We start from the raw sequence: 22,533 nt of genomic DNA on the forward strand, positions 1-22,533 counted from the left end.
AGAAATAGGAGGACATTTAGATGTTAACTGGCTGTCTATCTTTACACAAGTAAACGTGCTGCCGGATTGCTTGTATCAGCGTGCTTAAATCGGACATTTTAGATGAAAGCTGATATAATCCAAATATATGCAAATAAGTTACCCATGCCTTGGGCACTAATACACCCCCATACCATCACAGATGCTGGCTTTTGAACTTTGCGCCTATAAACAATCTGGATGGTTCATTTCCTCTTTGGTCCGGAGGACACAACATCCACAGTTTCCAAAAACAATCTGAAATGTGGACTCGTCAGACCACAGAACACTTTTCCACTTTGCATCAGTCCATCTTAGATGAGCTAGGACCCAGCGAAGCTGGCGGCGTTTCTGGGTGTTGTTGATAAATGGCTTTCGCTTTGCATAGTAGAGGTTTAACTTGCACTTATAGATATAGCGACCAACTGTAGTTACTGACAGTAGTTTTCTGAAGTGTTCCTGAGCCCATGTGGTTATATCCTTTACACACTGATGTCGGTGTTTGATGTAGTACTGCCTGAGGGACCCAAGGTCACGAGCATTCAATGTTACGTGCAGTGATTTCTCCAGATTCTCTGAAACTTTTGATGATATAACAGACCGTATATAGTAAAATCCCTAAATTCCTTGCAATAGCTCGTTGAGAAATGTTGTTCTTAAACTGTTCGACAATTTGCTCATGCATTTGTTCACAAAGTGGTGACCCTCGCCCCATCCTTGTTTGTGAATGACTGAGCATTTCATGGAACTGCTTTTATACCCAATCATGGCACGCACCTGTTCCCAATTAGCCTGTTTACCTGTGGGATGTTCCAAATACGTGTTTGATGACCATTCCTCAACTTTCTCAGTCTTTTTTGCCACTTCTGCCAGCTTTTTTGAAACATGTTGCAGGCATCAAATTCTAAATGAGCTAATATTTGCAAAAAATTAAAAAGTTTTCCAGTTCGAACATTAAGTATCTTGTTTTTGCAGTCTAGTCAATTGAATGTACGTTGAAAATGATTTGCAAATCATTGTATTCTGTTTTTATTCACGATTTACACAACATGCCAACTTCACTGGTTTTGGGTTTTGTACAATAAATGCTAAATTATTATTTAATTCCACATTAAACAGTAATAAATTGATTGTTTTTTCTGAAAGCACAAGACATATGTGTTCATGTACGTGTATCAAAAATAAAGATTTGGGAAGTTTTGTAGTATTAACCGAGTCTTGTAAGACTTGCATTAGTCCTGGTAGAATTAAAAAAAACATTTTTTAAAAAATGAAAATGTTAAATTAAATTTTCTGCCCATAAAAAGGAATGTTGGAGATCCTAACAGATGTTCCTGCATGTTGGAGAATGTTATCACGTTTACTTTATATAGTAGTACCATTGGCTTTATAATATGTCATTGATCATGAAGATGATCATCAGGTTCTGATCAAGTATAACCCACAATCATTAACTGATATTTCCAGCTAAATCATTAGTTTATTTGCACTTCATAAGAAAGAGAGACAGTGTATCCTGCTGGTGGCCCACAGAGAGACAAGGAACAGTCGAACAGGTTTTGCAACATTTTTTTTACAACCAAGCATTTCACAATCCCACCATTGTATGGTAGGTATCAGCTTCAAGGTAGAAGCTGTGAGGGTACGCATTACATCGCTGGTTGGTTACTACATCCAATACCGTGAACAACATTTAATACAAAATAGGGGGTATTCAAGTATAATTTGCATATTTGGTCAACAAAGCCGATACCAAACCACATCAATTACCACTAAGTTTAAATTTTAAATTGTGAAAATATGAATGGGAAGTGAGATATTTTTTCCTGTTTCCATGCCAACGTTGAGTTCAGATGATCTGCATGAACCTACAGGTTTTACTCACACAAGCTTCATGTTTTTAAAATGCTTTAAAGACAAATTTGGAAACAAAATGGGAACCTGCTGAAATGGGAAGTGTGACCAGACAATGATGAGACATGTTCAAGGCTTGGAAAAAAACATGGCTGGAGAATGACAAGTATTTCAGACAAGACTTTAAAGCAGGCCTGGGCAAGTATTTTGACTCAGGGGCCACATTTACAGAAAAAAATGTGTCTGGGGGCCGGTATATCTATTTTTAGGGACACTAATAAAAAACCTCACATTAATGTCTGATTGAATGTTAAAAACCTTATGACAGACCGCCTTAAAAAACGTAATGGAATTTTACATTTTTCTATGAACGATAAAACACTGAATATTGACGAAATATGAATGTCACACCCCCTTTCGATCGACATATTTTACAATCAAGTGAAACGCAACAAAAATGCAACAAACAGTGAAATATGAACGCGAAGGGTACAAAACAAACCCACCTACTATCTGATATATCACTAAGCTTTAGAACTTTAAGTGAAAATCTCCTTCCGCGTCTGTGGAAACGCTTCCCGCCCACACTGCTTGGTGCCTCGTCTGAGCTGCTGTGACTTAGATTACCATAGTAACTAATTAGATGGCCATAGTAACTAATTAGATTACCATAGTAACTGGTATATCATCCAAAAGTGCAGATTCCAACCATTGAAATACTTTGTATAGTTCAAGACTTACGGTCATTAGAAAACATCACTGCACATCATAATGGCAGCTACACTTTCTATCTTAAAGATCTAAAAAAATTATTTGGGAATCTCCGGCGGACCAGATTGAAAAGCTTAACGGGCCGCATGTGGCCCCCGGGCCTTAATTTGCCCAGGCCTGCTTTAAAGGCTTTACACTTTGTTTTCCTCTAAGCAGATTTGATCGATCTTCTGGAATCTAAATACAAATTTACACATACTGCAAACCAATCGTAGCATTAAAAAAAAAAGATACTTTTTATTTTATTTACCAAAACCATAAAGTAAAACTGTCTCTAATTTTGAAGTATTCAGTATAGTTCAGTTCCAGTTTATTTCGAACATGCATACGATTTAGGCTAGCTGTATGTACATATTGCATCATTATGCCTCGTTTGTAGGTATATTTAAGCTCATTTAATTTCCTTTACTTATGTCCTCTGTGTATTTAATGTATATTTGCATGTCTCATGACACATTGTCTGTATGTAATATTGGCTGCATGTCTGATAGTTGTTTGTGTGCCATGTTGTTCCAGACCACAGCAAACATTACCCAGCTTGCAAAGATTGTAATAAATCCATTAGAAGAAGACAGCCTGCTGTTTCCTTTAACTTGGACACACACATCTATACCTTTGGCCATTCTAAGCCAGTAATTTCTAGGAGTTATCTCACCCTCTGAGGAGCCTCCGTTTTACTAATGTTTTCCAATGTTACAAAAATTGGTAGAGTAAATATTACATTTCAAAATTTCTATCAACAAAGATTTGTGTCAGCCTGCGAAACATAGTCATTTTGATAGTTAATAGCTAATATAAACACTTACATCATGTGTTGCCTTAATTCTAAGACTCATATGAGGCTTTTAATTTTTTGCAGCTCCAGAAGGATTTTTTTATTTTTATTTTTGGTCCAATATTGGTCTTTCAACATTTTGGGTTGCCGACCCCTGGACTAAGACGATAACACGATAACTGACATTTTAGTTAAGTATAAAAAAGAACCGAAATCCAATCATATTTAATATTAACTTGTTGATGGGTGGGACAAGTTCGGAGTATATCCAATCACAGCTCTATAACGGCGTATATTGAATGAGGAGTGGGGGTTAGTTCTGAAGGACAGCCAATCAAAATATTTTCCTTTTCAGATGAGGAAGTTAGTTGTCCCCACTAAAAATAAAAACAAAATGTGTGGCTTAATAATGTTCCACATGGTAATATGTGTACAACTGGGATACAGTGAAAAGTACCCATTTGATTTTCACTCCTATGATGCCATCAGCAGGCGAGTCATCGATCGTGACAGCACAACTGTAAATTAAATTTAATATTTTTGCCGCTCGCTAAACCTTTACGGCTGGGGCTTTGTCTGTTCACAACTGATTACTACAAGTTTGTATATCCGTGGGTATTGTAACAATATGTGTTTGAAATTATTAAAGCCTTTGTTGTGTCAGAAAAATTAAAGAGTTGGCCATTTCTATGATAATAATGAGCAGTGTTTCCCATAAACTGCCAAGATACCTGTGGCGGTGGGGGCGTGGCTATGGGCGTGGTCACCATGACATCATCGAGTAATTTGCATAATTTACTACGATGATATGATTTTCTCTAAAAAGGCTCAAAAAATGTATACTTATTAATAATAACAGTTTTGTTTTAAACGTCCATCCATCCATCCATCCATTTTACAATATAATTACAACACTTTATGTACATATTTATATACAGATTCGAACAATAAGTTATTCACTGAAATATATTTATTAATTGTGGTTCTTACAAAATATATATCTTATAAAAATATAAAAGCTAAAATGTCTCTTAAAGCTCTGCCCCTTTAATTAGTGCATACTAAATAATTTAACTTTAGCCTACTACTACAACCATATTATTTACCAGCAACATAAAGTGAAACAGAGGCAGAGGTGTCCTGCCACAGTCAGTAACAAATAAACAGAAAACAGTAGTGGTGGTAGATAGACACAAAGCTTCATCAAACATCTGATCCACTGAACAAAGAGCTCCAAAAATCTTGATCCTACACTTCTCTTTTGTAAAGTAAATCTGAACAGCCGATATGGGCATCTACATCAACTATATGATTTGCCTGAGAAGCTGGACAGGACAAAAACAAAAAAACAAAAAACAAAAACAAACAAAAAAAAAAATTTTTTTTTAATATTTTTGTGGCGGCCTTAATTTTTTCGTGGCGGGCCGCCACAAATAAATGAATGTGTGGGAAACACTGATGAGATTGAAAAGGACTGTTATTGATTCGATTATGATGTGCTAAAACCTTTTTCTTGTTTAAAAGCTACATACAATATTAAATGTTCATGCACATAATAAATATTAATTAAGTGTTTGGATGTATTCATTAAATCAATGTATTCTTGGTTGCCAAAAAGTGATTCGACGTAATATTGACACATCTCATCTGTGCATAAATTACAAACGCCGTTTCCATGAGTTGGGAAATTGTGTTAGATGTAAATATAAACGGAATACAATGATTTGCAAATCCTTTTTGACCCATATTCAATTGAATAAACTGCAAAGACAAGATACTTAACCTTCGAACTGAGAAACTTCTTTTTTTTGTGTGCAAATAATCATTAACTTATAATTTAATGGCAGCAACACATTGTAAAAAAGTTGGCACAGGGGCATTTTTACCACTGTGTTACATGGCCTTTCCTTTTAACAACACTCAGTAAACGTTTGGGAACTGAGGAGACCAATTTATTAAGCTTTTTAGGTGGAATTATTTCCCATTCATAATGCACCACACATTTTCAATGGGAGACAGGTCTGGACTACAGGCAGGCCAGTGTAGTACCCGCACTCTTTTACTATGAAGCCACGTTGATGTAACATGTGGCTTGGCATTGTCTTGCTGAAATAAGCAGGGGCGTCCATGGTAACGTTGCTTGGATGGCAACATATGTTGCTCCAAAACCTGTATGTACCTTTCAGCATTAATGGCGCCTTCACAGATGTGTAAGTTACCCATGTCTTGGGCACTAATAAAACCACCATACCATCACGGATGCTGGCTTTTCAACTTTGCGCCTATAACAATCCGAATGGTTCTTTTCCTCTTTGGTCCGGAGGACACGACGTCCACAGTTTCCAAAAACAATTTGAAATGTGGACTCGTCAGACCACAGAACACTTTTCCACTTTGTATCAGTCCATCTTAGATGAGCTCAGGCCCAGCGAAGCCGACAGCGTTTCTGGGTGTTGTTGATAAACGGTTTTCGTCTTGCATAGGAGAGTTTTAACTTGCACTTACAGATGTAGCGACCAACTGTAGTTACTGACAGTGGGTTTCTGAAGTGTTCCTGAGCCCATGTGGTGATGTCCTTTACACACTGATGTCGCTTGTTGATGCAGTACAGCCTGAGGGATCGAAGGTCACGGGCTTAGCTGCTTATGTGCAGGGATTTCTCCAGATTCTCTGAACCCTTTGATAATATTACGGACCGTAGATGGTGAAATCCCTAAATTCCTTGCAATAGCTGGTTGAGAAAGGTTTTTCTTAAATTGTTCAACAATTTGCTCACGCATTTGTTGACAAAGTGGTGACCCTCGCCCCATCCTTGTTTGTGAATGACTGAGCATTTCATGGAATCTACTTTTATACCCAATCATGGCACCCACCTGTTCCCAATTTGCCTGTTCACCTGTGGGATGTTCCAAATAAGTGTTTGATGAGCATTCCTCAACTTTATCAGTATTTATTGCTACATTTCCCAACTTCTTTGTCACGTGTTGCTGGCATCAAATTCTAAAGTTAATGATTATTTGCCAAAAAAAAAAGTTTATCAGTTTGAACATCAAATATGTTGTCTTTGTAGCATATTCAACTGAATATGGGTTGAAAATGATTTGCAAATCATTGTATTCCGTTTATATTTACATCTAACACAATTTCCAACCTCATATGGAAACAGGGTTTGTATTAGATGACCCTTAAGAGAGTTACGTGTATGATACTGTACGATTTACGTGTTGAAGTAACCTTTAAAAAGTTGAAATCTTCCCCAAACGACAACTTATGGTTGCCAAAGTGATTCAAAGTAATATTTTAATATTGACACATCTCATCTGAACATCTCCTAAGGGTAGTCTAGTAATGTATGCAAAGATGAGATGTGCCAATATCACAATATTACTTTGAATCCCGTTTCGTCAACCAAGAATACATTGATTTAATGAAGACATCCAAAAACTTTATTATTTATTATGTGCATGAACAAATAACAGTTAATATTGTATGTAGCGCCCTGTGATGAGGTGGCGACTTGTTCAGGGTGTACCCCGCCTTCCGCCCGAATGCAGCTGAGATAGGCTCCAGCCCCCCCCTCGACCCCGAAAGGGACAAGTGGTAGAAAATGGATGGATGGATTGTATGTAACAAGAAAGAGGTTTTAATACATCAACATCCGGATCAATTTTCAATCTAATTTTTCGGACACGATAAATGCGTAAATAATTTCGAACACATATCCTTATGTTAACCACAAATATAAGTGTTCGTCTTATGTTTTGTTGTAATCAGCTGTGGACAGACGAAGTAACAGCAGTGCAGCTTAAATGTTTTTCTGCAGTGGATCACCGACTTGGTAATCCTGCTGCTCATGTCATTAATGATCCTATGCCAAAAAGTAAGTTTAGCTTCAGATGTTCTTATATTGGATGATGAAAAATCCCATCAGTCAGAAAACTTTTGTAACAACAATAAAGTGTCAGTTTCAGACATGCAAGCATGTCGATTAGCATTAACTATTAAGAATGCTGATATGAATATTTGTTTTCTTGCTACTTTTGTTACTAGCAATGATATCGATATTTTCAGAAGATGACTTTTATATGTTTATTTTTGAAAAATAAATTACCGGTAGGTTCTTCTTGTGCTGTTCATATTGTTACATTGTTGATATTGTTGTATTTATGTTATCATATTGTTTACAAAAAACATGCAATAAGTTCACACAGGACTGGGCTTTGGAGGCAATTAAAAGCATAGGAATGAGAGCCGATATAATTTTTTTGCTTTTTTTTTTTTTTTTTAGATCTATGTCACTATTGACTTTATTTTTCCCGATTATTATTTGGATACGAATACAGTTGCAGACACACAGATAAATCATGTTTAAGCATCTTTATACATACAGTATTTTGGCCTAAATTAAGTGTTAAATTAAATCTTATTTATGTCGTTTATGTATTACAGTGTGGTATTTGTCCTATTTTCTCTAAAGATTGATAAAGCTATTCACCAAGCGGTACTTTCGTTTCCGGGTTAAGGGTGATTGATCACTGCTAACAACAACACGCAGTTAATCTTGGCGCTAGCTTCACTGTAACAATCAAGTTGACTAATCTTTTGGCAGAACAACTTTTTATTTCACTTCATCTTCAATTTTTGCCTCAGCAATAACACATCTCCCCATTGGTTGGTTTAACTGTAACCAAGTAGCTGCGATAAACGAGGGACGACTCTTATTGTACTATTTTATTGATATTGTTCCATTGTCAAATGCTGTTGTATTACTATATTGTTTTAGAGCAGGGGTGTCCAAACTTTTCCCATTGAGGGCCGCACACGGAAAAATTAAAGCATGTGGGGGCCATTTTGATATTTTTCATTTTCAAACCATAACAAAATATATGGATTTTTTAATTTATTTTACCTTTAGAGGTCCCGGGGACCATAAAGGGTCTCAGTCATTAAAATTTAAAAAATAAGTCAAATTATTATTAATATTTTTTATTTAACGCTTACAGTAAATCTCTATATCAACTTCATGTTGATATAAAGTAATACAAAAAAAAGGTGTTATGGCTTTTCTGTCAAAAACAACTTTGTTTTTTATAGTAAAACTGAAATATGTAGTATTTAGTAACTAGAGCCCTAAAAGATCAATAATGCAGGACACCATTGATTTTAATTATTTAATATTTTTGAGTAATCACAGTGAAAAAATAAATAAAATACCACTAAATATATTTGGGATCCAAAAGGTACCCCACTCATAAAGTGATACATTTTTAATAGGTTTTTCTTTTACTTTCAACACTTAAGTTACGAGATCAACTTCAGATATATCTGTCGATTTTACGTTTGATCTATTATTTTGTTTGTTTTATGCTCTTTTGTCAAATAAAACTTTGATGTTTTTATAAGGCAACTACACAATATATGCTATATTTACCACATAAAACATTTTAAAGTGAAATATTTGAAGTAGTTGGAGCTTTGAAAATAATTCATTATAGCATGGATTTTTTGTCATTATTTTTTTTTTGAGCAATGGCAAAAAAAGAAAAATAAAGAAAGACAAAAGAAAAATAACAGCCTGCATGGCAGCTTTTGTGTCAACATTGCAACTTTTTCTCGTTAGATTTCACCTCATTCCACTTTTTTTAATGTTCTTTTTTATTTTTGCAGTAACATTTCCAGAATGTGTGGCGGGCCGGTAAACAATTAGCTGCGGGCCGCAAATGGCCCCAGGGCCGCACTTTGGACACCTCTGTTTTAGAGGACCTATGATGATTTTCATTTTTTTTCACTTATCAATTTCAGAAAGTAGGATAGTAGTGTGAAACAATTCCAAACCATCAAATCACAAAGTTCATGCATTTGGGCGTGAGGTTTGCATGCAGTTTTGGATGCCTCTGACTGCTGTGTGTCACAATCTTATTTTAACAATGGCTACAGTGTCACATCACAGTGAGGTGGACACACTTATTTGGACATTAAACACTGAGCTCCTTCCCCTCTGCTTCAGGCTGTGAGAATGATAATATAAGGGCACGTCCGACCGGTAGGAGGCCACAGGGAAGACCCAGGACACGTTGGGAAGACTATGTCTCCCGGCTGGCCTGGGAACGCCTCGGGATCCCCCGGGTAGAGCTGGACGAAGTAGCTGGGGAGAGGGAAGCCTGGGCTTCCCTGCTTGGGCTGCTGCCCCCGCGACCCGACCTCGGATAAGCGGAAGAAGATGGATGGATGGAGTGTTATTCATTCCCCTCCAGTGCCCTCCCACCTGCTGTGATGTCCATAAAATAAATGCTTCTGTGTTGATTTGTCTTAACACAGGACTGTTTACTCAATATGGACCAGTATGTAATATAAATAGTACGACTTGGTTTGAAGAAACACAAGAGAAGGCAGGATAAATTATGGTTTTCTTCTAATCTTGGCATGTGCATAACACCGGCGTGAGACATGCAGTGACATGAATGCAGCTAAAAGTAGCTTTTTTTTAAGGCAGCCCTGGATCCATCTGAGAGTGGACAAGTGTACCTAACGTTGTGACTGGTTATGGTTATAGTTAGGGCTGGGCGATATATCGATATACGCGATATATCGCGGGTTTGTCTCTGTGCGATATAGAAAATGACTATATTGTGATATTCGAGTATACGTTCTCACGCAGTTGCTTTTAGCTGGTGGCATTACACGACAGGCTCTTCCCACTCTGTCTTGTCTCTCCTTCTCACAGACAGCAAGCGCACCTTCTTACATACGTCACATACTGTCACGTCATACGTCACATACGTATACGCCCTCGCGCAGCAGAGAGGTAGCAGCATGGGTAACGTTAGCTGTGATGCGAGTAGTAATACGAGAGAAAAAAGGTGCGAATCTGGTAACAAATGAAGGAAGAATTAATTCCCAAGAAAAACAACAGGGGGTCCATCGTCTGGCGTGGTTTGGCTTTTAGCGGGAATATGTCGAACAGACAACCTTAATTCGTCAAATGTGGGGCAAAAGCGTTTCTACAAAAAGTAGCATTACTGCTAATATGTAGCATCATTTGAAAAGTCACCTGCTAGAGAATGAAGAGTGCTTACTCCGCATGTCAACATCTCCAATTGGTGCCACACGCCCACACCATCAAAATGCCGAGGCAAACATTTCCAGATCAACACCGTATGAAAAAAAGAGTCAACAACAAAAGGAGATCATGTCGTGGAATATGTGTAATTACGTGGACCCTGACTTAAACAAGTTGAAAAACTTATTCGGGTGTTACCATTTAGTGGTCAATTGTACGGAACATGTACTGAACTGTGCAATCTACTAATAAAAGTTTCAGTCAATCAATTAATCAATCAAAAAGTCTGCAGTAACCTACCACATAGCGAAGGACGAACACTATTTGATTTCCTATTATGCAGCTCATTTTTATTTGACACTTATTGAAATATCTTGTGTGACATCATGCACAAAAGTGCACTTTATTTGTTTTAAACTATTGTAGTGGCGTTCTGTACAAGTGCACTTTAATTTAGTGTTGTTTTGATAAGTCATCTTAGTGACATCATGCACAAAAGTGCACTAATAGCTTGTTTTAAAATGTCTCTGACAATCTTGCACTTTCTGTTTTGGAAATGACATGAATGTTTGTGCCACTGCTTAATAACTGTTTAATAAATACAGGTTTGGTAAATTGACTTAGTTGTGATTTCCTTCTCTGCCTGAAAGTTTAAAATGAGCATATATTAATGCAGTATGAACAAGAATGTTTTAATGTAGACACATAGATTCACCATACTGGTGTGATTATATGTATCAAGTGTTAATTCAAGGCTAAGGCAAAATATTGAGATATATATTGTGTATCGCGATATGGCCTAAAAATATTGAGATATTAAAAAAAGGCCATATCGCCCAGCCCTAGTTATAATGTTAGTTTATTTCTAACATGCATACAATTACAATATTATACATCACATATTTCCAGTTTCACATTACAGAACGTCCAAAAAGGAGTAGGAGGAAGCAGAGCAGAAAAGAGCTTATCTACCCATTTGTGTATCACAGCAGTTTTTTAACACATTTGTTTCAATATTTTTTAACCTTGATGAAGTCTTTTTTCAACTGTGTCTGGGGGAAAAAAATTGCTGTGATGTTACTTTTGGAGAGGGAGGGGAGGCCAGGGTTTCCATTGCAATCTAAAGGTCAGTTAGAATAATACATAATGTTGGCTATAGAGAACATACAATCCCTTATATATTGAGTCAAAAATATTGAAATTCAATGATTTGGTGCATTTGCAAACAGCTAACATTGTGCACAAATCAATCAACCTGCTACCTGAGAACGAACAACAATTATTCTTAACAAAAGAGAAGAACTTAAAACATGTGTATGCACTTACACTTCAAACCTTCAGCTTATCAGTATGTGGGCTTACATGATGTACTAATATGATCCAGTTTAGGAGGCTGTTCAAGTGCTTACAAAGTACAAGGAAGAAGATTTTTGATAAACATCTTGAACTTTATTAAAATGAGATATTATCCATCTCATATGTGAATCAGAACTGACATAACTATTTGTTAATAGATGTGTTTTATTTTGATGTGAATTGTGTTACAAAATGAGGACAGGAAGCAAACATGTGCTAGTTGCTATGAATTGGAAAAGGGGTAAGAGAATGTTCATGTTTTTAAGAGCAAGCTTAAGACCCACCTTTTTGATATGGCTTTTACCTGATATTAATTATTTTATTGAAGTCACTTGTATTTTACTTTTTATCCTACTAGTTCTGCAATATTTTATTTAGTTCTAGTTATTTATTATTTATTTACTGTATATTCATTTATTTAATTTTTTTATTTTATTAATCTTCATGTGTTTTTCTTGTATTTTATTCTTTATCTCTACTCATGGTTGATTACTATTTAACAACTTGTATTATTTTTCATAGATGAGCCATCTGCCTCAGGGGTTATCGGCCGTGCTTGTGGGGGCGCTTTTGTGTCAGCGTCCTGGTGGCCATGGTCTGATGACCTCCTGGTGCAGATGGCTCCTGTGATAGTGTTTACTCACATGTCTCCTCTGTACTCAGCCATGCAATCATTTGTCCATATAATATACGGTGTATTGTTTTTAACTTTGTAAAGCACTTTGCGTTGCATTTCTTTTATGTATGAGAAGCGCTTTATAAATAAAGTTTGATTGAGTTGGATTGATAGGATTAAATAAACTTAGCTTCTTCCTATTCTTTTTCGAATATATTGCAAAAAGAAATGTAAATATAAAAATTATATGATGTATCACTTGTAACAATATACATGTTCGAAATAAACTTAAATCAAACCAAACAAGTGATTTAAAAGTAGATTAAAAATATTTATAAGTGGACCTATAATCAAATTATTCATTAATATTTGTTTTGCTTGTCTAAAATATTTGTATGGTGTGTTATTATACATCGTCAGCTAATTCAATTCATTGTTGGGGGGAATACAACCGATCAGGGTTCAGCAACCCGCGGCTCTCGAGCCGCATGCGGCTCTTTAACACCGCCCTAGTGGCTCCCTGGAGCATTTTTAAAAATGGAAAAAGATGGGGGAAAAATATATTTGTTGTTTTAATAATGTTTCTGTAGGAGGACAAACATAACACAAACCTTCCTAATTGTTAGAAAGCCCACTGTTTAATATGTTTGTTTTTATGCTTCAAAGATGACAGTATTTGGCCAGCGACTAATTTTGGCAGTCCTTGAATTCACCGTAGTTTGTTTACATGGACAACTTTCTCCGATGCTGCCACAGAAAGATGTGATTTATGCCACTCCTTCTTTGTCCACCAAACGTTTTATGATGTGCGTGAATGCACAAAGGATGAGCTTTGTTGACGTTATTGACTTGCGTGGAGTTTTAATAATCCATGCTATCATGCTATTTAGGCTAGCTGTGTGTTATACATATTGCATCATCATGCCTCATTTGTAGGTATATTTGAGTTCATTTAATTTCCTTTACTTATGTCCTCTGTGTATTTAATTTATATTTGCATGTCTCATGACACATTATCTGTATGTAATATTGGCTGCATTTCTGATTGTGTGTCATGTTGTTCCAGACCACAGCAAACGTTACCCAGCTTGCAAAGATTGTAATAAATCCATTAGAAGAAGACAGCCTGTACTTTCCTTAAGATTAAGATTAGTTTATTTCAAAGGGGACAATGCAATTTCATAAAACACATGATTACATGTGGTTAAAAAAGCCAGAATTAGCCAGAAGGCTAGTTTTCATCTGTAGTCCCCCGGCCATGATGTAAAAAAGGCAGTAAAAAAGAGGATGCGGGGCCAATTCATGCAGTACTTTATAGGTCAGTTTTAAGTCTGCAAATGTGTGAAGACTGTCCCATGCAGTTTAAAATACTGTATTTGTATGTGTATGGTGTGTGGTCATTAAATATGTATTCTGATATATGCTCTTCACAGAAAATGAGCCAAAGTCAGTGAGTCTCAGTTTGAAAAATTAATTGTATCTTTTTTCTTTTAATAAAAAATGAAAACGGGTCCCACAGAACCAAACACCACACAAGGGTTAAGTCAGACCTACACTGTTTCAATGTCAATTTCTCAGATGATGCAATTGTTGATGACTGAAGTGCTGTTCATTTTAGAATTGATTTTAAAACCTTGCTGTTTTTTTTTTTTTAAAGCTTTACATGTACTGGCACCTCAGTATATCTCGGACCTCATCCAAATTTACAATCCTGCGCGCGCTCTGAGGTCCGAGAGCCAGCTCCAGCTCGTAGTGCCCAAGACCAGACTTAAAACCAGGGGAGACAGGGCCTTCTCTGTGGTCGGCCCTAAGCTCTGGAACACTCTGCCCCTCCATGTTCGAACTGCTCCCACAGTGGAGTGTTTTAAGTCTCGTCTTAAGACCCACTTTTATTCTCTGGCTTTTAACACTATGTTAGTTGTGTGGTCCTCTGTTTTCCTCTGTTTTTAAAATTTTGATTTCTGTTTACTGTTTTAATTGGTTTTACCCTTTAAAATCGTTTTTAATCATATTTATTTTATATTGGTTTTTATATTGGTTTTATATGTATTTGTTTTTTGTTTTTGTTCAGTCATTGGTGGAGCTAAGGATAATATTTGAATATTGCTTTTAATATTGTTGTGCAGCACTTTGGAAACATTTTGTTGTTTAAAGACCTACTGAAATGAAATTGTTTTATTTAAATGGGGATAGCAGATCCATTCTATGTGTCATACTTGATAATTTTGCGATATTGCCATATTTTTGCTGAAAGGATTTAGTAGAGAACATCAACGATAAAGTTCGCAACTTTTGGTCGCTGATAAAAAAAGCCTTGCCTGTACCGGAAGTAGCGTGACGTCACAGGTTGAAAGGCTCCTCACATTTCCCCATTGTTTACACCAGCAGCGAGAGCGATTCGGACTGAGAAAGCGACGATTACCCCATTAATTTGAGCCAGGATGAAAGATTCGTGGATGAGGAACGTGAGAGTGAAGGACTAGAGTGTAGTGCAGGACACATCTTTTTTCGCTCTGACCGTAACTTAGGTACAAGCAGGCTCATTGGATTCCACACTCTCTCCTTTTTCTATTGTGGATCACGGATTTGTATTTTAAACCACCTCGGATACTATATCCTCTTGAAAATGAGAGTCGAGAACGTGAAATGGACATTCACAGTGACTTTTATCTCCACGACAATACATCGGCGAAGCACTTTAGCTACAGAGCTAACATGATAGCATCGGGCTTAACTGCAGATAGAAACAAAATAAATAAACCCCTGACTGGAAGGATAGACAGAAAATCAACAATACTGTTAAACCATGGACATGTAACTACACAGTTAATGCTTTCCAGCCTGGCGAAGCTTAACAATGCTGTTGCTAACGACGCCATTGAAGGTAACCTAGCAACGGGACCTCACAGAGCTATGCTAAAAACATTAGCTATCCACCTACGCCAGCCAGCCCTCATCTGCTCATCAACACCCGTGCTCACCTGCGTTCCAGCGATCGACGGAGCGACGAAGGACTTCACCCGATCATCAATGCGGCTAGCGTCGGATAGCGCGTCTGCAATCCAAGTCAAAGTCCTCCTGGTTGTGTTGCTGCAGCCAGCCGCTTATACACCGATCCCACCTACAGCTTTCTTCTTTGCAGTCTTCATTGTTCATTAAACAAATTGCAAAAGATTCACCAACGCAGATGTCCAGAATACTGTGGAATTTTGCGATGAAAACCGAGCTTTTTGTATTGGATACAATGTGTCCGAATACTTCCGTTTCAACGATTGACGTCACGCGCATACGTCATCATACATAGACGTTTCCAACCGGAAGTTTAGCGGGAAATTTAAAATTGCACTTTATAAGTTAACCCGGCCGTATTGGCATGTGTTGCAATGTTAAGATTTCATCATTGATATATAAACTATCAGACTGCGTGGTCGGTAGTAGTGGGTTTCAGTAGGCCTTTAAATGTGCTATATAAATAAAGTGGATTGGATTGGATAAATAATTCAATGTGTATACTCTGATGATTAACTTGTGTGATGACTGTTTTATGCTGATAGTATATATTTGTACCATGAATTGATTTACATGGACGCCGACTTAAACAAGTTGAAAAAGTTATTCGGGTGTTACCATTTAGTGGTCAATTGTACGGAATATGTACTGTGCTGTACAATCTACTAATAAAAGTTTCAATCAATCAATCAATGTTGCCTTCATTACAACACTTAAATAAGGCTTTTAACTTTTTGCGGCTCCAGACAGATTTGTTTTTTGTATTTTTGGTCCAATATGGCTCTTTCAACATGTTGGTTTGCCGAGCCCTTGCTGACCAACAGCATCTCTGTCTGGACTGGAGCCTGCAATGCCTCAGACTGGAAGTCTTTCCAGAGAGTGGTGAGGACGGCGGAAAAGATCATCAGGACTCCTCTTCCTCCTGTCCAGGAGATCGCAAAAAGCCGCCGCCTGACCAGGGCTCAGAAAATCTGCAAAGACTCCTCCCAACCCCACCAAGGACTATTTTCAGTGCTGGACTCTAGAAAGAGGTTCCGCATTCTCCGAAGCAGAACCTCCAGGTTCTGTAACAGCTTCTTCCCTCAGGCCGTAAGACTCTTAATTATCCCCTCAACTCCCCCCAAAATGGATTAACTCGCTGGAATAAAAAGGACAATATAACATACATCCATAAACGTGGACGCATGTGAAAAAGTGCAATATATTTATTTGTACAGTAACCTATTTATTTATTTATATCTGCACCTTATTACTTTTTTATCCTGCACTACCATGAGCTTATGTAACGAAATTTTGTTCTTATCTGTACTGTAAAGTTCAAATTTGAACGACAATAAAAAGGAAGTCTAAGTCTTAACTAAATCATTTTTGAAAGCAATTTGCCCCAACACTGGTTCCAACATGCAGCAACATAAGCAGGTAGGGTGGAGCTAAGGTAACTTGAGCAGGGGACAAAAGGGTGAAATAGTTGTTTACTGAAGGTGAAGTGCAGCATATGCATTTTCATAGCAATGTCACAGCAACCACCCTGTAGAGGATCTAACACATATGATTAATCCTTTCTTCATAAGAGCTTCACTATTACCATTAAGGCTGAATTAAAACACCTGGTGAGGGCAAAGTTATATCGATGACAAATACGTAAAAAGTGTGACACATACCTGGATGACAGGATGGCAAAGTCCCCGCCATCAAGCAAGCGGATCTTGCAGAAAAGTACTCCGTTAACGAAAGGCACTGCCGTGAGCTCCTCTAAAGTAAAGCGCACTTGGAACTTAAACTTCTTCTTCTTCACGAAAAGATACATTGTCCAACTCGAATGGGCTTCACGTCAGAAGTTGGAGCCCCTTTGATTTTGAGTGACTCATGTCTGTAGTCGAAGCTAGAATATAAAATAAACTGGGTAAAGCGTTAAGTTTTACAGAGCGGGCGGTCTCGTAAACAGCTGCCACGCAAACACAAGCACACTCGACTTCAAAATAAATATGTTAATACAAATAAACGTCGACTAAACCTTACCGTTCGGGTGGCTATGTTCCTTTGACTCGGCGGAACGCTGCAGGTGGGCACCGCTGCGAAGCCGGAGGTTGGCTAATCGGCACTTTATCAGCCTCGGGCGCTTCGACTCTAACTTGTCCCACGGCAGTCCGAGGTTCGTGAACGCACCACGCACTGCACAAGGAGGGACTGCCCTCAGTCACAGCACATCTACCTGCGCCTGAGGACCTTAGCGGCAGGTGCAAGTGCGCAGGCGCGCACACACATTTTGAGGGACGGTACTAGAGCCTGAAAATAAAAAGCAATCATCGCAAAAAAACAACAACGAAATTATTAGTATTGCTATGATTTTTAGAAATATCTCGGCAGGACACTTTCAACGTATTGTAATATCTGTGATATTTGCATTAGTGTACTGTGTCTTTAAGAGTTTGGGGAACGCGCATGCGCGAGTGAGTTGGCGGAGAACTTGAGTGTGTGTGAGCGTGAGTTGTGGCTAACAGCAGCTCGTGTATGTGTGTGCGTTACTTTTTGAACTACAACCAGTTACCGCTTGTTAATAAAGCGATTGAGCAGCGCATCCTCGTCTGTGTGACTCCTTCTCCACTGCGGGGCATTACAGTATATATGTTGCAGGTATTTATTTGACTAACAACTAGGGATGTCCGATAATGGCTTTTTGCCGATATCCGATATTCCGATATAGTCCAACTCTTAATTACCAATACCGATATCAACCGATACCGATATATACAGTCGTGGAATTAACACATTAGTATGCCTAATTTGTACAACCAGGTATGGTGAAGATAAGGTCCTTTTTTAAAAAAAATTAATAAAATTAAAAATAAATTAATAAAATAAGATAAATAAATAAAAACAATTATTGAATAAAAAAGAAAGTAAAACAATATAAAAACAGTTACATAGAAACTAGTAATTAATGAAAATGAGTAAAATTAACCGTTAAAGGTTAGTACTATAAGTGGACCAGCAGCACGCACAATCATGTGTGCTTACGGACTGTATCCCTTGCAGACTGTATTGATCTATATCAGACCTGGGCATTCTGCAGCCCGCGGGCCACATCCGGCCCTTTGTGCGTCCCTGTCCGGCCCGCGTGAGGCCAATCATAAATTACAAAATACATTTTAAAAAGTATCTATGTCGAGTGTGCAATGCAACGGTGCTGCTTTTGTTTTGAAAAGCGTTATTTGTATTACTTCCGTGTGGAGGTATGTGCGTGCGTGCGTGATTGTGAGTGAATGTGAACAGCTGCAATCACAAATTACAAAATAAAGTTGAAAAAACATCTATGTCGTGCGCGCAATACAACTGTGCTGCTTTTATTTTGAAAAGTGTTATTTATGGGCGTATGTCCGGGTGTAACCTGTGAGTGAAGGTGCACAGCGACAAGTGATGCCCGGTTACTCCCGAGACGCTAAAAAGAGAAAAGTTGATGACGAATGGCGTGTTTTCAACAAGACTTGGACTGCCAAGCAACGTTCCCTCTAAGGTGTGCGCCTGCGCAATTGCGCACTGCTCAAGCGTCCTCTGCGCATAGCAAATATATGCCGCGCACCAAATCAAACCCACCTGAATTCTAAACAAAATAAACACATTTATTCTGTGTAATTTTGCAATGCAACTTTGAGTGACAGTGACAACAAGCGGCCCTAACGGTGTTCGTCAACACCGTTAAATTGAACACCGTTCAATTATTGTAACGTCTATCGAGATGCTTCGAGGACAGGAATTATATCGATCACTTTATTGAACAAAACTGTTTATATTGGGCCATAATCACACCAAAAACATGAGTAAAAAACTTCTATCTCAAAAAATTTGTCATTTTCTGCCGTACAAACCAGGCCAAAACCAACTTGTCAACACGCATACCACTAAGCCACTGGTGCGTTTATGGCCACACAAAAAGTCGGACAACTCAAACACCACACAAAGAGGGTAGCGGGGGGTGTATATTGTAGCGTCCCGGAAGAGTTAGTGCTGCAAGGGGTTCTGGGTATTTGTTCTGTTGTGTTTATGTTGTGTTACGGTGCGGATGTTCTCCCGAAATGTGTTTTGTCATTCTTGTTTGGTGTGGGTTCACAGTGTGGCGCATATTTGTAGCAGTGTTAAAGTTGTTTATACGGCCACATTCAGTGTGACCTGTATGTCTGTTGACCAAGTATGCGTTGCATTCACTTGTGTGTGTGAAAAGCCGTAGATATTATGTGATTTGGCCGGCACGCAAAGGCAGTGCCTTTAAGGTTTATTGGCGCTCTGTACTTCTCCCTACGTCCGTGTACCGCTCCGTACAGCGGCGTTTTAAAAAGTCATACATTTTGCTTTTTGAAACCGATACCGATAATTTCCGATATCACATTTTAAAGCATTTATCGGCGGATAATATCGGCAGTCCGATATTATCGGACGTCTGTAGTTATAATGAAGGCAACACATGATGTAAGTGTCTATATTAGCTTTATTAGCCTACTATCAAAGGCTTACGCAAATCTTTGTTGACAGAAATGTTGTATTTTAATTTTTATTCTACCCATTTCTGCAACTCGGCAGTAAAGAGCAGCACGGTGGAAGAGGGGTTAGTGCGTCACAATACCAAGGTCCTGAGTTCAATCCCGGGCTCGGGATCTTTCTGTGTGGAGTTTGCATGTTCTGCCCGTGACTGTGTGGGTTCCCTCCGGGTACTCATCATTGTCTGTCTATCTGTGTTGGCCCTGTGATGAGGTGGCGACTTGTCCAGGGTGTACCCCGCCTTCCGCCCAATTGTAGCTGGGATAGGCTCCAGCGCCCCCCGCAAGGGAATAAGCGGTAGAAAATGGATGGATGGCATTTTTGCAACATTGGAAATCATTAGTAAAATGGAGGCTTCTCACAGGATGAGATAACTTCTGAAAATTACTGTCTCAGAATGGCCAAAGGTATAGATGTGTGTGTCCAAGTTTAAGAAAACGACAGGCTGTATTCTTCTAATGGATTTGTTACAAACTTTGCTGGGTAATGTTTGCTGTGGTCTGGAACAACATGGCACACCAACAACTACCAGAAATACAGCCAATATTACATACAGATAATGTGTTATGAGACATGCAAATATAAATTAAATACACAAAGAACATAAGTAAAGGAAATTAAATGAGATCAAATATACCGACAAACGAGGCATAATGATGCAATATGTACAGACAGTCAGCCTAAATAGCATGTTAGCATCGATTAGCTTGCAGTCATGGATTGACCAAATATGCCTGATTAGCACTCCAGCAATTCAATAAAATCAACAAAGCTCACCTTTGTGCATTCATGCACAGCATGAAACGTTTGGTGGACAAAATGAGACAAAGAAGGAGTGGTATAAAACACGTCTTTTTGTGGCAGCATCAGAGAAAGTTGTACATGTAAACAAACTACAATGAGTTCAAGGATCGCTGAAATTAGTAGGACAAAACAGTGCTTGCCAAATAAATATTCTCATCAGTGAAGCATGTTTAATATAAAGAGTGGGATTTCTAACAATTGGGAAGGTTTGTGTCATGTTTGCTCTCCTGCAGAAAATATATTAAAACAAATAATGTACTTTTTTCTTCATCTTTTTCCATTTTCACACATCTCTGAAAGAGGCCCAGGGAGCCACTAGGGCGGCGCTAAAGAGCTGCGGGTCGCTTACCCCCGTTGTGAACCTTCATCCATCCATTTTCTACCGCTTTGTCCCTTTTGGGGTCGCAGGGGGTGCTGGAGCCTATCTCAGCTGCATTCGGGCGGAAGGCGGGTTACACCCTGGACAAGTCGCCACCTCATCACAGGGCCAACACAGATAGACATACAATATTCACACTCACATTCACACACTAGGGCCAATTTAGTGTTGCCAATCAACCTATCCCCAGGTGCATGTCTTTGGAGGTGGGAGGAAGCCGTGGACTTATAACACCAAATTACAGATGTCCGATAATATCGGACTGCCGATATTATCGGCCGATAAATGCTTTAAAATGTAATATCGGAAATTATCGGTATCGGTTTCAAAAAGTACGGAGTGGTACACGGACGTAGGGAGAAGTACAGAGCAGTTGCGTCTCCCAGTCATGCTTGCCAACCCTTCCGACTTTCCCGGGAGACTCCCAAATTTCAGTGCCCCTCCCGACAATCACCCGGGGCAACCATTCTCCCGAATTTCTCCCGATTTCCACCCAGACAACAATACTGGGGGCGTGCCTTAAAGGCACTGCATTTGCGTGCCGGCCCAATCACTTAATATCTACGGCTTTTCACACACACAAGTGAATGCAAGGCATACTTGATCAACAGCCATACAGGTCACACTGAGGGTAGCCGTATAATCAACCTTAACACTGTTACAAATATGGGCCACACTGTGAACCCACACCAAACAAGAATGACAAACACATTTCGGGAGAACATCCGCACCGTAACACAACAAAAACACAACAGAACAAATACCCAGAACCCCTTGCAGCACTAACTCTTCCGGGACGCTACAATATACTGAAAGTAAAGTATTTATTTTATTTATATATATATATATATATATATATATATATATATATATATATATATATATATATATATATATATATATATATATATATATATATATATATATATATATATATATATATAGTGTTGGGACTAACGCGTTACAAAGTAACGCGTTACTGTAACGCCGTTAGTTTCGGCGGTAACTAGTAATCTAACGCGTTATTTTTTATATTCAGTAACTCAGTTACCGTTACTACATGATGCGTTACTACATAAAAAATAACGTAAAATAACGCAGTATCGGCTAGAAACTGAAGATCTGAGTGTGTTATGTGGCAGCGCTGCGGTGGAAAAGAAAAGGCGTACGTGCTTTGTGTGGGTGGGGGCTGGGGGGGACTCCCATACCGTAGTTGAGGAGCGCAGGGGAGACGTTCCTTCGGGGATAACAACCTTCACTTTACCCGGAAGTGGTCTTTACAGCTGAGGGTGAATGACGAGGCCGGCGGTTTGTTGCAACTTTGTGACTTTATTGGACGCAGCCATCCACCAAGCTAG

At 38.5% G+C, this 22,533-nt stretch overlaps 1 protein-coding gene across 2 annotated transcripts in view; it reads right to left on the reverse strand.

Moving 5' to 3' along the window:
* Window positions 1–17,650, reverse strand: part of eeig1b (estrogen-induced osteoclastogenesis regulator 1b) — a 48,941-nt gene extending 31,291 nt beyond the window's left edge. Inside the window, exons 1-2 of one of the 2 annotated variants that reach the window (XM_062031427.1) lie at window positions 17,479–17,650; window positions 17,121–17,341 (exon numbers count right to left, since the gene is read on the reverse strand). In XM_062031427.1, the coding sequence (XP_061887411.1) occupies window positions 17,121–17,266 (146 nt within the window). In that variant the 5' untranslated portion in view covers window positions 17,267–17,341; window positions 17,479–17,650. The remainder of the gene's footprint in view (window positions 1–17,120; window positions 17,342–17,478) is intronic. The other variant, XM_062031426.1, reaches the window with a different exon arrangement.
* Between the last annotated feature and the right edge of the window lie 4,883 nt (window positions 17,651–22,533).

The sequence above is a fragment of the Entelurus aequoreus genome, linkage group LG21, assembly GCF_033978785.1.
Source record: "Entelurus aequoreus isolate RoL-2023_Sb linkage group LG21, RoL_Eaeq_v1.1, whole genome shotgun sequence".
Taxonomy (NCBI): Eukaryota; Metazoa; Chordata; class Actinopteri; order Syngnathiformes; family Syngnathidae; genus Entelurus; species Entelurus aequoreus.